The 17,433-nt window shown below is 40.3% G+C and overlaps 2 protein-coding genes across 5 annotated transcripts in view; both read left to right on the forward strand.

The window, feature by feature from the left end:
* HERC2 (HECT and RLD domain containing E3 ubiquitin protein ligase 2) overlaps positions 1 to 5,790 on the forward strand; it is a 201,984-nt gene extending 196,194 nt beyond the window's left edge. For all 4 annotated transcript variants that reach the window (XM_053306133.1, XM_053306134.1, XM_053306136.1 and 1 more), the window contains exons 90-93: positions 384 to 574; positions 971 to 1,076; positions 3,620 to 3,832; positions 4,770 to 5,790. In XM_053306133.1, coding sequence (XP_053162108.1) covers positions 384 to 574; positions 971 to 1,076; positions 3,620 to 3,832; positions 4,770 to 5,042 — 783 coding nt within the window. In that variant the 3' untranslated portion in view covers positions 5,043 to 5,790. The remainder of the gene's footprint in view (positions 1 to 383; positions 575 to 970; positions 1,077 to 3,619; positions 3,833 to 4,769) is intronic.
* A 9,443-nt stretch (positions 5,791 to 15,233) lies between these two features.
* OCA2 (OCA2 melanosomal transmembrane protein) overlaps positions 15,234 to 17,433 on the forward strand; it is a 288,607-nt gene continuing 286,407 nt past the window's right edge. The window contains exon 1 of the mRNA XM_053312437.1: positions 15,234 to 15,500. The gene's annotated coding sequence lies outside the window, so the exon portion shown is untranslated. The remainder of the gene's footprint in view (positions 15,501 to 17,433) is intronic.

The following is a 17,433-nucleotide window of genomic DNA, read 5'->3' on the forward strand; positions in this document are numbered from 1 at the left end:
GAGAAGGTCCTCCATTACCAGCCTTGGTATGTTTTCATTTGTGTTATGTTGCCTCATTGTACTTTAAACTTTTATAAGATTAGAGAAGAGCTACCCTGGGCTCAAAAATATTTATTTTTTATAAGCTTACGCATGTTTTGGGTCTCAGTGGCAGTCCAAATTCCAATTCTCCCATTTTCAGAGTTTTCCTCAAAAGAGAAACTCTTTCATACCTCACAACTTCTTTAGTTGCCAGAAGCCATTTTTTAATATCTCAGCTCTAAACATGTGTACGTGTGTGACTGCTTGCTTGTAGAGCGTAATTATGTCAATGCAGTGCCTGCACAACTTCCATTTTGGTTATACAGATATTCTGTGAAAAATGCTCTATTTGGATTTGTTAGGTTGATAAGGATTTTATTCCGGGGCTTATGTACATCCGGGACAATGAAGCTACTTCTGAAGAATTTGAAGCCATGAGCCTGCCTTTTACAGTGCCAAACGCTAGTGGTCAAGACATTCAGCTTAGTTCCAAATACACCCATATTACACTGGATAATCGAGCTGAGTATGTGAGGCTGGCAATAAACTACAGGTTAGTGGAACAGTAGTATCTTAGTTTGTCAAGATAATAATTGCATGGTTCTGCCTCATTTTTTGTATTTCAGAAAAATGGCTGCTCAGATCACTCTTTTATCTAGTTTTGGGGGTGGTGGCGGGGGGACAAGAGAGATGCTGGGATTTGGGCAAGATAGCAGGTCAGCAGGTACTGGAAGATGATACTTTCTTGTCCTTAAAACTTCCAAAACATCTGAGTATCTGTTGGAATAATAGACTAACTTGCTAGGAAAACTTTCTCCAGAATTCTTTTAAGCATAGTATATAGAAAATTCAGAGAACTTATGAATTCCTTGTTTAAAGTTGTGCTATTAAGCATATTGATTGTGCTCATTTCTCTGAGAAATGTATATTTTGCTCTGTGTGTTTGCAGACTTCATGAATTTGATGAGCAAGTTGCTGCAGTTCGGGAAGGAATGGCCCGTGTTGTCCCGGTTCCTCTTCTTTCCCTTTTCACAGGATATGAACTGGAAACAATGGTGTGTATTTGAAGTCTCTCATCAGATGTAATACAATCAAATCATATATTTGTAGCTTCCTGAGAAAGCACATACTTGAAACTCTTGTAACTGCTTTTAGAAGAAGCATTACAGTTAGTTATGCATCACCATTGACCAAAGAATTACTCAAGAATTATATAATTGACCTATCCAAATGTGCCACAAGGGCCTCTTTGTGCATAAAAAGCGTGGATTAAATCTTAGATCAAATCACTTGCTTGCAGTGAGACCTTCAACTGCTGCTCTGTCTGGAGGAGCAGGGAAGGAATTAGCTGAAACGCTTTAAATTTCCCCATCCTATCAGGGTCAGGAAAAGGTTAATTTATCTTTGCCCTGCCACCTCAAGTGTGGAGTATGCTTACCACTGTAGTGTAAAGTGAGTGCTACAGGTATTCTGCAGCACCATTACCATCATGATCTAAAACAGCTTTGCAAATAAGTTGGGGGGAAATAAATAGTTCTCAAGAAATGCACTAGTCTGCATGTGCAGATAGGTGAGGAAAGGGATTAAAATTAAGAAACTGGCAAGACTGGCAGCAGCAAGATGTTCTCCATATTTCTCAATCTCTGTCCTAAAATAAATCCCCAAATCTGGAAATATGTTTGGGCATAAGCATAATCAGTAACAAGCATAAGCATTATCCACTTCACTAAAGCCCCTGTCCACCTTTATAATGTATAGAATTTCAGGAATTTTTTAAAAAATAACTTTCCCCCTCCATTGTATGCTGAGAGCTTTAAATTGGAAGGCAAAAATAGAGCACTAAAAGTATATACTATGTTAAATGCCTAAAGTATTGCATTTTTAAAAACTCATGTATGAATACATTACTTTTCAGCATAATCATTGGAAGTGGTTTATAGGGATGTGCACGGAAATGTTTGGCGCTCCATTCTAGGAGTGCTGAACTTGTTCTGGGAACCGGTGTTCAAACCGGTTCGGAGGGTGGGGGAGGGAGTTTGCTTTCAATGGACCAGCGTCGCCATGCAAATGCATGACATGCATGTCAGACATTTGTGTGGTGGCGCTGATCCAGGCTGTAAGAAGGCACGCTGTGGCCCTTCACGCCCGCTTTCTGGAAGAGCGCCGGCGGGGCGGGGGGAGTGGTGGGACGGGGGCTGGCAGGTAGGCAGCGCCTTACCTCCCATTTACGGCAACCCCCTGGCCCTCCTCGGGTGTGCATGGAACTGGTTCTGTGCGCATCCCTGGTAGTTCATTTTGTCCAGAGTCTGTTGACTATGCATTAGAAGTTGGGAAGGTTTCACATATGTAATTACAGCACCCAAACTCTCACACAGATCTACCCTATTAATTAATTATTTATTTATTTGATTTCTATACCGCCCTTCCAAAATGGCTCAGGGCAGCTTCTACTTCTACTCCTCTTGCCATGGTTTTTCCTTTTGTCTTTCCTGTATCCATGTATATGGGGAAGAGAATTGTTTCTTTGCCTAGCTTGCCAGTCGAATTCTTCACTTTTTCTTCTGCCTGCTTTCCCTTCTGAGCGCTTCTCTGCTTCTTTCTCTCTCTCTCTTTTGGATCAGCCAAGTTGCTGATCAAATACAACTCAGGATGTGCAGTTATTGGCTATTAATGGATAGAGACAGGTCATGCAGGGGTGAATCTTAGTCTTAATAGGTATAGAACCAAGCATGCTTTGAACAGATTGCTCACTGCATGTTGCACAATGTGCAGATTGCACATTTTCAAAACATGTGCAAAATGTTTCGAGCTTGAAATTGTGAGGCCATTGTGAGTGTTCCATGCTGGAAACAAAACACCTGTCAAATGAACAGCCTCATTTAAGTTTGAAACAAAATGTCCCCTTTTTGAGTATGAACGTTTCGATTGTTCCGAGCACAATTTTGTAGGGCTGTTTTTCTGGGGAGAGCTGGTCTACTGATTGGGGTCGGCGGGAAGACCAGGCCTCCACTCCGGACTTAGTGCATCAGCTGTCCTCGGAGGACTGGTCTAGGCCGGCCAGTGCACCAAGTCCAGGGCAGAGGCCTGGTCTACCCGCCTCACACAGCAGGTAGACCAGCCTTCCGAGATGGGCCAATGTTCTCAAAACGAAATGCAAAGTCTGTTTCATGCACATCCCTAGTACAGCTTCAAGTGCTTAATAAAGAAATATGCATGGGCAAAGAGATCTGTCTTAGAAACAGTTGCTACTCACACAAGTGGCCAACAAGTAGCAACCTATATGTCTGATTTACTACTTTAAAAGTGCATCTCTCTTAATCCATGGCATTGTTGAGTGTAAACAAAACACCAAGTATATGTAGATTAAAAGCCATTCTTCATCTTGTAGTGCTCGAGGAAGCAAGTCATTGGCCAGGATGCTAGGAAAACTTCAGTTCTAATATCCTATTAAGCACAGTACATTCCCATCTACAAATGTTTAATAATGGTAATCTCACTGAAAAGGAATTTAGATATCATTAGAATAATAGTTTAAAAGAACCATACTCTCTGATAGATTCTCAGCATCTCTTTTCTGTCCTCTTGTTTTGTTTTTCAGGTGTGTGGGAGTCCAGATATTCCTCTGCACCTTCTGAAATCGGTTGCCACGTATAAAGGGATTGAGCCCACTGCTTCTCTTATACAGTGGTTCTGGGAGGTGATGGAATCCTTCTCAAACACAGAACGTTCTCTTTTTCTGCGCTTTGTATGGGGCAGGACGAGGCTTCCGAGAACAATTGCAGATTTCAGAGGCAGGGACTTCGTCATCCAGGTAAGACTTGGAGAGCTTCAGGTTGGTAGTAGGTTGCAATTCATTTCCGTCCCTTTGTTCAGAATATTGTGTGGGTGGTTAGGTTTTTTTGTGAGAGCAGGAAAGCACTCGGCATGTACCACAGGAATGTTCGTGTGTGTGGTGGTGTTCAAATAGGAGCATACATCAGTGTGGTGGTGAGCACTTTGGATTATGGCCATCAGTAAATGTATTTATTACACAACTATGCTATATATTTTCATCCTAGTAATGGGCTGCCCAAAGCAGCTAGCAATTGGATTAAAACAATAAAATAATATGTGATATACCGCCCCCTCCCCCCAAAAGACCCCCACCAAAAAAGGTACAGAACCCACAGCAGAAACAAACAAAATATGCAGGTTGATGAATATCTCTTAGGTATTTCCTTAAACATTTATGTTTCTGGAAGTTTCCTTACTAGGCACAGTTTATCCATTTTTTCACTTAGCTGCTGTTTTATGTAGCCAGCATGTAACTAGTGTGTTCCAAAATCACTGTGCAATGTATTACTTGTGACTGAAGCATGAAAAAAATTCATACCATTTTTCTTCTGCATTTTTACTGAGAAATTGTTACCTGCGCTGAGGTGGACTAAAATTACCATTTTCAAAAAAATGTTAATGGCTTAAACCAACCAGGTTTTTTTAAAATTCAAGTTTGTTTGTTTATTAAAACCTTTTTTAATAAAGTTGACTTAAACAAGAAAATGCCTACTTAAAAAAAAAGGAAACTCGTGTTAAAATGTTGAAGGGAGATTATAATATACATCACACACACAGCACAACAGATAAAGATTTGAAGAGATTTGCTGTTTTATTTGGAGGAGTAAAATTAGATCATATTTTTGATATGGAGTAAAGATAATGTTTGTATTGGTTGGTTCAGTGAAATGTCATTTTCTCTTTTGACTTGACAGGTTCTGGATAAATACAACCCCCCAGACCACTTCCTTCCTGAATCATATACATGCTTCTTTCTGCTGAAGCTGCCCAGGTATTCTTGCAAACAGGTGCTAGAAGAAAAACTGAAATATGCCATTCATTTCTGTAAATCGATAGACACGGATGACTATGCTCGAATAGCATTGACCGGAGAGCCAACTGCCGATGATAGTAGTGAGGACTCCGACAATGAAGATGCAGATTCTTTTGCTTCAGACTCAACACAGGACTATTTAACAGGCCACTGAGAGGGAACGCCCCTTGTGAGGGACTGAAGTTGTAAGCACTGAGGCGAGACGCCACTACGTAGCATTTGAACAATGGACAGTTTGAGTGAGGGGAGCAGTCCTATAACCAGAGAACTACTAATGATGACTGAACACAGGGAGCATGTATTACTCATTGTAGTAATAATGGCTGATAACTGAAGCAACTTTCTCTCAAGTAAGTGGGTGCCATAAATGGGCGCTGGAACATCTATTTTGATAGTTGAGGGTTCCCTTCTCCCCCTTTATGCTGCACTGCAGGTAGAATTTTGTGTTGACTGATGTGTTGTAAATGTTTATAAAATATTGGTAGTGTGGAATTTAAATAATTGAAATATTTTAAATTGTGGGTGCAATAGGTTTTTTTTCCCCTTTTCAAATTAAGTGTTGTGTTCTTTGCATCTTCTTGATTGTATATTGGAACTACTGTGCAATGACTGAATAGTATTATACATATTTCAATTAACTTTACTAGCTGTTTTGTTTTATTAAAAAACTTTTTGGAACATTCAGTTATCAGTATTCCTTACATTCATCAATAGATAACTAAACTAACACACAACTCATTAAGTTCACTCCACCCTCCAATGTCTATATTTTAGCTCTTATAATGTATCTTGAATTGATAACTTTCTGTGAGCAACAGAATTCTTAACATGGGAAGTATACTGTACATAATTGTGCCATGTATAATTTATAATTTCCCTCTGAATAAAAGATCTGTCACAAACAGTTTAGTAGGGCTTTTTATGGTGAGAAATCTTCCAGGGATTTTGTGGCTTCCCAAGTTCTAAAAAATCATTAAGTGTCTACATAAAAATAATGCTGTTGGACAGGTCCAAGTTCATTCTTGGGTTTAGTTTAATTTCCGGGCTAAAGTCTTAAACCCATTTGGGCTTTAGTTGTGAGCTTGTGAGATTCCTCTCTTTCCCTCTTCTTGCTATTGGGGAAGGAATGATTTCTAAAATGGAACCTTTTCAAGGAATGCTACTTTGAAGCATTACCAGCACTATTAAAATGTCTTGCCCACAAAGCAAGAGTTCCTTGTAAGAGGCTCTCCACCCTTCAGAGTTATCCAAGTGCCTTAATTAATCTTTCACCAAGGCAATGATGAGGCAATTATGCCCCCATGCTACAGTTTTGTGTATTTAGTCTGACATACCACGCACACGTGATAAAATTATAGCGCACTTTATTCTGGTTCACCCCATGTTCCTATTCTGTAGTAGAATGGAGCCATTGTCCTCTGTCTACAGTACCAAGGGAATGATGGGTTTGTTGAATGTAGGCTGCTGTTTGGGGGGACATTGGTGATAAGAAGGAGCAAGTGTCAACTTAAGAGTAATTAGTAGCTTAGCATTTTCCCCAATGTAAGTATGAGTGGGTTAACAACGCAGTAGTTGAATCAGGTTATCACTTAAATGATATTGAGAATGCACCCTAAAATGTGGAGCTGGAGTTGCAAAATGAGTTAGTGATAAAGGTATTTTTTTTAAAAAACAGGTTAGTATGAATTCTGAACAAGTTTTTTTTTTAAACGCCCAACATAATATCAGCTGATTGTCAAAGTCAGAGTTGGTAATACTGTTATCTAAGTAACTTTCTCTGGTGCCTATTACAAGCCAGTGTGATTGGAAAATAAAAACAATCTAATATTTCAAAAGACCGCTTATTGATCTCAGGAGAGTTCTTTTAATAGTTAGAATATGCCTTATTGTAAAGCAAACTGTCTTATAGTATTCCAAAAGGTTAATCCTTAACTTGGGTTCATTGGCAACAGTTCTGCTGTAATAATTCGTGCCTTGTTCACTTCTGGCACGTTTGCAATGGGTTTCCTAAGAATTCCTTTAAAGCTTGCTAATCAGTGCCTACCCTTTGACTTGTCACTGTGTAGGATTATGCTGCAAGGAAAGGGTCCTGTTACTGCTCTGCTGTCTGAAGCTAGTAAATTGTACAGTGAGGTTTTGGTTTACAGTAGTAGATTACCACATTCTTATTTCTCTCTTACTTTGATATTTGGCCAAGCAATGTGAGGCCCTTGCATTCATTATAGGGCGCATTCCTTCTGGCTTTCCTAAAGCATTAACTTTTTTTTAATGCTTGTCCAATTTCAGACTTGCAAAGAAAGCTTCCAGGCTTTAATTTTTTGAACATCTTGTTGAAAATTTAGAAGTGGCAAAGAAACTACCACTTACAACAGGGGTGTTCAAACTTGGGTCCCTAGATGGTGGTTGGACTACAACTCCCATCATCCCCAGCCACAATTGCAAAATGCCCATTTTGGTTTGGGTTGGTGAGAATTGTAGTCTAACATCTGGGGACCCAAGTTGAGAATGCCTGAGAATAGGAAAAAAGTGAAACATTTGATAGTAGTTGGACCAACTGTGATCATGGAACATGGAAGCAGTGATATTAGTCATAAGAACTTTCTTTGATGGATGAGCCTGAAGGTCCATCTAGCACTGCCTCTCAACAGTGATGAACCAGAAATCTCCTGGAATGATCACAAGCAGGACATGAAAGGCATATCCATCCTCTTTTGGCAGCAACAGGAACTAACTGGAGTTGCTATGTGGCCTACATTTTAACTGGAGATGTACTTTCTCTGAACCTAGTAGTTAATGGCCTTTGGTAGGGCTAATTTTTAATGAATTTGCCTAACATTTATGAAAGCCATTTAAGCTAGTGGCCATCACTACATCTTATGGAATTTAATTCTATAAGCCAATTGTGTAGTGATGTCTCTGTCAATTCCCACACCAGTTTTCAAAGTGGTAATGAAAATGCAAAATAGGTTATAATTAGGGATGTGCAAATTGATTTGGGTACAAATTGATTTGCACCCAAATCTAGCTGATTCCTGTGATATGGAGAAAGAACAAACTGCCTCTTTGGTTCATTGGTTAGATTCGGGTCCAAATCGAATCACACCAGATTTTATTCGAACCTATTCAAGATTTGGATTCCTCCTATGAATTTCTTCAGATTCCTAGCTTTCTTTCTTTCTTTCTTTTTTAAGCTAAGCTCTAGTCCTTGTAGAAGTGGAGTTATGGAGAAAAATGTGTGGTCACTATTTTTCAAGTGTTTGTATTCTTTGGTGTATAATTTTTCCTCACTGAATCTCTATGAGGATTCATTACACACCTTCATTTCTTCTATTCATTCTGATTATCTTTGGACAGTGCCAACTGCCATGTGCCAACTACATCCCCCCTCCCAACCGCAAAACAGTGGGGCACTGCTCAGTTTATGTTCTAGGAATTTTTTCAAGTGTTTAGACTCTTTGGTGTCTAATAACCTTTCCTTATAATCAATTGCTATGAGGATTCATTACACAATGAGTCTAAACACCTCAAAAATCCCTAAAATATAAACTGAGTATCTTGTGGGCTGGGGGGTAGTTGGCACATGGGATGCCACTAATTCCCCACCCCCACCCCGCAAAGAAGTGGGGTCAAAATAAACAGAAGAAATGAAGGCAAATGAAGAATCTAAGCACTTCAAAAATGCCTAAAAAATAAACTGAGTACTGTAGTGGGGGGGGGGGCGCGTAGTGACACATGGCAGTGACAGTTGGCACTGTCCAATGACAGTCAGAATGAACAGAAGAAATGAGGGTGTGCAATGAATCCTCATAGGGATTCATTATGAGGAAAAGTTAGTGGACACCAAGGAATTCAAACACTTGAAAAGTAGTGACCGCACATTTTGCTCCATAACTCCACTCCTACAAGGGCTAGAGCTTAGCTTTTTTAAAAAAATGAAAGCTGGGAATCCATGTTAGGGTTAGGATAGGGCAACTTCGAATCCCCATTATTTTCTAAGCAGAAATATACAAAATCAGTAAAAAGTAAAAAAAAATAATAATAATAATTACAAATCAACTGTGCCCTACTGCCTTGAAATATGGGTTGTAGGTGGTACCCATGGAGACCTACCCACCACCCAAATTTGGTGCCTCTAGGACCTTTATAAGTGGTCCAAATTGATCCTAATCAAATCCAAATCCAAATAGTGAATCGGGGAATGATTCTGGGTTACAGATTTGGACACAAAACAAATTGGGGGTAATTCAATTTGGGCACAAATCAAATTGAAAAAGTTGATTCGTGCACATCCCTAGTTATAATGCGATGTTCTGTTTTAGCATTGTGGGTTTGGAATGAAACCTAGTGTGTACATCCAAGATACCATTTTACACTTCAGGTCTGAATATAAGCTTTCTCTCCATTCATTTTCAATGGGAAGAAGAAAATGGAAAACATTTGTGACATTTAGAGTGGGACCTCTCAAGCATTGTACTTTTGATAATTTAATTTGTTTTGCTGTGGCTTTCTTATTTGCTTCTGTGCTTCTATTTTATGTGTGTAGCCCTGTTGTATCCTGATGAACTGTGACATTTAAAATAAATAAATTTGTCTTACATGCATGCAGTGAGGCGCACATAACATGCAAAGGAAGCAACTGAAACATGAAACTGGTATGTGTACTCAAAAATGATGTTTGAAGTAGCAAGCTTAACAGAGATATGGTGTTCCTTTAGATCAGGGACTCTCAACGTTGGGTCCCCAGATGCTATTGGACCAACTCCCATAATACCTGACCAAAGGCCAGTGGGGTTGGGGATTATGGGAGTTGAAGTCCAATAACATCTGGGGACCCCACATTGAGAATCTCTGCTTTAGATTTCTGGACGAGGCAAGATATGAAGGCTACTGCAAAACCATTTTCGTTTTTTGTGGAGTTCACCCAGAGGACCAGGAAGTGGAGCCTTAATCAAGGACATCACCTCAAATGAGGCAAGAAGTGAACTAGTTAGGCCCCAGGGGAAAATGTTTGAGCTGGCTTTTGGTATTGTGCACCATCTCTCACCAGCTTAGGGTTCCTCCAGTTCTTATCTTCATCTTACTCCTGTGAATCTCTTAAATTCTGCAGGAACATTTCTCCCCTCTTCATGTTCTCCACTGTTGAAATTCTTTGGGGCAGGGATCTGTCTCTTCTTCTTGAGTTCTCTGGAAAGTGCCACATACATTGCTGACACAATATAGATCAGAACTGCCTTTCCCTATTGTTAAAGTCCTTTGTAAAATTGCAGATCTCAGTTATACAGATCTCAGGTTAGCTTTGCAATATATATTTAGTCTGCATTTATATACTTTTTTAAAAATGCATTTTTCTGATGTGGAAATATTGAGACCATAGGCGTAACTATAGGGGGGCGGGGGGGCACGTGCCCCAGGCGCCACTTGGCAGGGGGCGCCAAAAAGTGCCCCCACCGATTTGCTGGAAAAAATTTTTTTTTGATATATATATATATTTTTTGGCAGAGCAGTCCCCCTCCCCCAGTCCCGGCGCGCCCCCCCCCATTGGCATTGCTCATCCAGCACTGGGCGCCACGGCGTCTTCGTATTCCAAGTCTCTGACTCTCACTCCCCGGCGCGCCCCGCCACCAGTCGCGCATGCGTCGAGAGGAGGACATGCACCAGAGCAAACTTCCTGAACAACTGCCTCTTCTGAACAACTTCCTGAACACCCAAACCAGTTCCCCTTTTTGCTCATTCAAGTCCTTCCTCCCCTATAATCTAACCAGGTTTTAACTGAAAAGGTTCAGGGAGGGGGAGATGGGGGGATGTGGAACCTTGGGTTCCACATCCCCCCATCTCTCCCTTCCTGGACTTTTTCACTATGTAATGCAAGCTAATTTAATTATATGTCGTCATCAAAATGGATTAGCTGTTTCAGCCCATCAGGAAAGTCTAAACCTCGACCGATTTAATTAACCAGACTGAAAATCAGATGAACAGAGAATGTTTTAATGAAAGGTGGTATATAAATTTAACAATAAGTAAAACTATCATTAGGAGCAATTAGCGATTACTTAAACATTGGTGCTGCCAAGCAATTTGTAAATAAAACTTGAAGCCCTTTGAAAATAAGCTGGAATTAATTGTAGGTTGGGCAGGGGGTGAAAGTATATACTTCTAAACATTTATTGTAAAATTTATATACCACCTTTCATTAAAAACAACCCCAAAGTGGTTTGGTTTTAGTCATGGATTTTAATTTTAATTGCTCTTTTTGTCAATGTGATGAAGATTAGTTAAATCTGAGTGGTCTTAGGCAACCAATGTTGCATCTGAAATGCCATTTCATTTTTTATTGTCATAAATACTCTCCAAACAATTTAAATAGCAAAGGTGCATATTATCGCTTTATTCAATTGCAGGGAATCTCAAAAAAGCAGGATTTGCAACTAAGGCAGTGCATATCTTCTCTAAAATGGCCCTTTTATGGTTTTTCTAACTTTGAAATCGTAACATAAAACAAAGCATAGATGCATAAATGCTTCCCCCTCCATTTGAAACCTTTTCTGGTGTAAATAGCACGCGGTTTTGGAAAAGGGGAGTCTTTCTTTAACAGTGGGAGAATAAGGAGTCTTTAGCACTATCACCCTAGTCCCTCGAATTACTTTGGAGTCCTTGGTTTTCGTTTTGTTAGAATACAGTCACTCACAAGGGAAAGTCAGGAACAGAACCAGGGCCTGAGGGAGGGGCATTTTAATCATAATAATCATCATTGCATCATAATTCTGATGTTTGAGATACAAGCCAACTTCACAGGGTTGTTGTGAGGAAAAACCTAAGTATATAGTGCATTTTGAAATTTTTGGTAATTTTTGTAATTTTTTAAAATAAAAGTTTTCTGAAACGTGTGTCAGTCAGATGTATGTTGGGGACGCGGCGTGGGGGCACAATTTCAGTGCTTGCCCCGGGCGCCGTTTTCCCTAGTTACGCCTCTGATTGAGACCCCAGAGAGCAGAGGCTTCTTTGTCTTCAGGCCTGTTGTATTTTGAGTATTGCCTATTCTTGTCTTCAAAGTAATTAAAATGACATTGAGATCTGTTGGCAATTGCTAAAGGTCTGTCTTATGGGTACCATTATAATGGTCACTTGGGGGTAATAGTATAATGGGGTAAAAGGTCAAATTGCATCCTCAGGTGAAGAAGGGAATAGTATCGGGCCTGTATACCTCTGATATAGGCAGGAAAGAGGAGTCATGGGAAAAGGTTTGTCCCCAAATTTTCCTGGAACCAATCTGGAACCCAGACTTTCCTGGAAATGTTAGAGAAGATTATGGGTGTTTTTTTGTCATTAAAACAATATTAAAAGCTGATGGCGTTTAGGGATGTAAAGATTAATTGGGATGGAGGACAGCGTCAGCCCCCTGGATATATGAATTATAGACTGCATATTCAGATTAGTGAGTTCTATGGTTGAAGGGTGGAAAATTCACTTCTGAGTTCAATTTAAGGTCCTGGTTCTGACCTTCAAAGCCTTGCGGGGCTTGGCACCTGTCTACCTACAGACCCGCCTCTCCCACCCAGTTATATCGCATCCAGTCATCTCAGATGGCCCTTTTGTCGGCCCCTGATTTCCAAGAGGTTCGGGGTTTTAGGACCCGTGAAAGGGCTTTTTCAGTTGCTGCCCCACTTCTTTGGAACTCTCTTCCCATTCAGATTCATCTAGCCCCTTCCTTACTGATCTTCAAATCTCTATTGAAAACTTTTCTTTTTAACCAGGCTTTTGCCCTGTAGTTTACTTTATTTGTTTTTTGTTAGTTACTTTAGTTTTTAATTTAGAATGTAATTTTTAATGTTGCCTTGTTTGCATGTTTTTGTGTACTGCCCGGAGTCTTCGGAGTGGGCGGTATATTAAATGTTTCAAATAAATAAATAAATAAATAAATAAATGGGATAGTTTATGCTAATACAAGGGGACTTGTGTTTCTGAAAAGAATGAATAGTTGGGATGGAAAACGATATCTTTTTAATAGTAGAGAGATACTGATAACTACCTGGCCTGAAGCCTTGGGGAAATGGACTGTAAATTTAAAATATATTTTAAAAACGTGTCTTATTTTAGATAACATGAGGATAACACGAGTGGTAGTAAAGAGAGTATTAACATGGCAAAAATTCCAGAGAGCTTGGTATGGTTGTTCCTGTCCACTGAGAACAGTGCTAATATTTGTTCACTGATTGTGGTTGGATAAGACCGTCCCATGTGAAATCCTGTGCAATAGCTTTTACATGTATATTCAGCTACCAAATGTCTTGGTAATTGCTGATGTGCCATGTCTGTATTCTTCTCATAACACAAGAATAGTAGAGTAGATCTCCATATCCCTTCTCTTTCCCCCTCACCCCCGCTCTATGCTTTATCCCTTCTGGTTCATTGCATAGCACTCCAAGTCTGCCAGGAATGCAGACAAACCATTTTTTCTCTTCTCCCTATCCTGTTCTCTCTGCATGATTCCTGTAAGGCAGAAATGATACTTTTCATATTGGTAGAACTAGGGCCAATTCAGAGCATCTTCTTGCTCGCTTTCAAGAATTTCTGACCGCTGTCAGCCACCTCCAGCCATGAGCAATTCCCATGCTCTTGGATGTGAAAACTTCTGCAAACAGTATCCACATATCAAGTGCCCAAATATTTCACTGGGCCAAGACAAACTTGTAAGCCCTTTATCCCATGAAGGCTTCATGTTCCGAAAAATGGAAGACGTGGGGGAGTTTGTTTTTTCCCCTTTCCAGGCCTAGTTGCTCGTAGGAATTCATAGTCAGAATTGGCTCTGTGTGTGTGTGTTTTGGGTGGTAGTTCTCTCCCAGTCTAACTCCATGGGCCAAGGATGTGTGCTATAGCCTTGTGCTCCCTCCCGGCCTGCAGGGACTGTGATTCAGGGGGCGCACCTCATCTGAACCACTCCTCTACACATAACCCAAATGTTACTGTGTTTTGCTTGTGCGTAAAGAAGCAATTTGGATGAAATTTCCCCATGTTGTTCCTTTGGATAATTATCTGCCAATGGTGCCCCCATCAGCCTATAAATCTCCTGCAGGAGATAAACCCTCCCCCAGCATGTCTGAACCAGGAATATTGGGGCCTAGGGCTCAGAGCTAACCTTGCATGTGCATTCCACTACTATACATATGCAAACACAGCCATACATCGACATGCACAAGATGACTTGTATATTAGCATAAAGACACACTCTCTGTCACACGTATTCAACACACATAGGCATTCTTTCATATATACATAGAGGAAGGCAAGAACTGGCCTTCTGACCAACCTGAAAGTGCTGCCACTCCAACCTAGTCCAAAATTGGGCCAGCTGCTTGCTGATGCCACTTGGTACCCATTATGTCCTTGCTGTTTTTGTCTGTCTGAGCTGCCACTGCTGCTCCCTTGCTATGGCTTGCTTGTCACTGCCATCCCACAGTAGGAAGGTAGAAAGTGAGCAAGCCAGTGTGACAGTTCCTACTCACCAAACCTCTCTTCCTTTTCTTCCTCAACACCATCAAAGTCCATGAAGTGGACTCCGGCAGCGATTGGATTGCGAACATGCACAGCAACTAACAAATGACAGTAACTGTTTATTTTATATTTTAATTGTTTTGTAAGCCTTGGATTTCTTAAAGGAAAGATAGGATGATGCTTTTAAAAATAAATTTAAAATACAGAATCACCAGCTTCGGCTGGCCTCGCTATCCTGAATGCATACATGTGTATGGGCATAACAAATACATTTTAAAAAATGAATGTATTAGGGAGGGTAAAAAATACTCTCTCGCACCTGGGAAGCAGCTAGATTTGTTTTGTTCTTTTGTTAGCAGTATTTCCATGTTATAAATAAACCTAGCCAACAAAGTAGTACCATTTTCTTGCTTCAGTTCAGCCTCCAGAGCCAGCCTTCGCTCCTGTAACTCAGCTGAGACCTCAGAACAGAGAAAACCTTCTTCAGAGTTAGACTTGGTTACACACACAACCAGCTCCCCTTATCCTTTGGAAAAACATCTTAAACACTTCACTCTAAATACAGATAATACAGACAGCTCACAACACTGATGGTTGGAACCAAAGATCATTGCACAAAAGAGAGTTATGAATAAACATTCATTGTCTAGTTTCCCTAATCTGTTTTCAGTTTCTAAATCACTACTTTCTGAAACAACTTTTGTTCAGAGCTTGGCAGAATTTGATTTTCTAAAGTCACTCAGTATAGACAGAGCAGCAGCAATCTACTGTTCTTTTTCTCTTTTTGCTCCTTGTAACAACTGAAGGGGGATTAAAAAGAGCTTTGTTTAATGCAATGAATACTGCTAATGGCAGTCAAACCAAGCACTAGCTTCTAAGTTGGTATCACATGATAGCAGCCCTAGGAATTTTTGTTTCATTTACGTGTGTGCAGAGAATGAAATGGGCACTTGTAGACTCATAGATGCTGAATCCAGTTTTTCTGGAACCTTTTCTTTTACACATAGAAACTTGCAGTTCAGAGAAATGCTGATCACCTTTTGCTTTCTTAGCATCTGATTGTGTTCCTGCTGCGGATTATTTTAGTTGTTTGAAGAAGATTGGAATAAATCTACAGAAGCAGGTAAAAATTCTTCGAATATTCTTGCTTTTCTTAATAAATGAGGCAAATTCTATAAAGTGTGGTTAAAAAGAAAGTCTGGAAGTGGTAACTCAGTGGTATAATTTGCCACAGTACAACATGAGAAATTGTATGTTGTGTGATTGTTGAATGTTCTTTACTGAATGTGTTTCAGATGAAATGTCTTTGATCATTGTATCTGCTAAAAGGGTAAGAAATTAACTCATTTTCTCCCCTAGACAATTAAATTTAATTTCACTTTGGGTGCATTTTAAAAAACACTTAAAGGAACATTAAAAATATATATGATACATTATCCAATGGCAAAAAGCACGTAGCAAACCTGTGAGGTGTCTCTCTATAGGACTGATATTTAAACGGCTGTATCTCAGCCATTTTTTCAATGGATCTGCACCACGTTTGGAGGGGTGGTGTCTCTTCTCACCTAGCTGATGACTGCATGCAATCAGGTAGATTGGAAAGATTGTTTTGATGTTGAAACCACTCCTCATCTTAACTATACTGGCACTACTGTGCCCGCATCATTAGTAATAGTAACTTGTGCTGCATTTCTTTCAGTAGGATGCACATTCAAAGTCATGCCTGCAGGCACATACTGGTGTAACTAGTCCCACATATGCACCCTTTGCAAGAATTGGAGACGTAGACTTTTGATCAATTTTTTTTAGAGCTGAAATGGGTATAGGCACATTTGCTGCAGTCGCCATGTTTTCGCTTTTCAAAGTAGTTGGTTTGAATTAGACTTTGGGGTCTTGAGTGAACAATGGTGTTTAAATGCTGCAGTTGCCCCAGATTTGGAACTGTGGGTCAGGTTTCCCTGCGTCCCCCCCCCCTTGGGTTTTGGTCATGAAACTTCAGACTGCTGTGGAATTTTAATATAGAAGCTGTGAGACTGAATGAGTCCTGCCCGTGCGACTTGGTGAATCCTGTTGATGTGCTTCTGTTGGGAAACAGGTTCTGTATTCTTGAGAGTGGTGGGGAAATGGGACATTTCACTGCCAAATTTATACATTTTTACAAATGGCAGTTGTACAAGGGCTTAACAGGATGGGCTGTTTGATGACAGTAATTATACGCAAGGTAGAGTGAGGTGGCAAATGGACTTAAAAGGGAGGCTGCAGCAAGATGGCAGAGGCCCTTGCAAGGGCCCATAAAGTGGTGGCAAACTGCCTTTGAAGATGAACTTCCTACATCAAAGATCACCTTAAGTGGCACAGCGGGGAAATGCTTGACTAACAAGCAGAAGGTTGCCGGTTCGAATCCCCGCTGGTATTATATTGGGCAGCAGCGACATAGGAAGATGCTGAAAGGCATCATCTCAGACTGCATGGGAGGAAGCAATGGGAAACCCCTCCTGTATTCTACCAAAGAAAACCGCAGGGCTCTGTGTTTGCCAGGAGTAGAAATCAACTTGACAGCACACTTTACTTTTACTTTACATCAAAGATAAACTGCCTATGAGTATGGAAGTGCCGCTTAGCCAGCATAGGAAGAGATACTGTTAAGTTTCTCTTTCCCACAGTGCCCAAACAGATTTTCCTTTGCAAAAAGCCTGCAAATTCAGTCATCCAAAAACCTTTGGTTTAAGATGACAGTTAAGATGGCTTTCCATTTTCACTCATGCTTGAAAAAGCATGGAAATTGCTAGTTAAGATGCCTCTCTTAACTTCAGTGCCGTATAAGCTGTAAGGACTTTGTACAGTCTCACAATATTATGCTGCTTTAGAAACGAGGCTCCATGCACCCACACTTTGTCTTGGTCTTTCAGCGAGACATTGGGCTGCAGAGGGATATATCCAGGCAGAATTTCAACAAGTGCAGTTCCCCTAATTACTTGATAAAGGTGCCCCTGATAAATTTTTGCTTGATGCATATTTACAGGGTGCAGTGCTACCCACAAAATGTCATATATATA

Source organism: Hemicordylus capensis, chromosome 3 (assembly GCF_027244095.1).
Source record: "Hemicordylus capensis ecotype Gifberg chromosome 3, rHemCap1.1.pri, whole genome shotgun sequence".
Lineage (NCBI taxonomy): Eukaryota > Metazoa > Chordata > Lepidosauria > Squamata > Cordylidae > Hemicordylus > Hemicordylus capensis.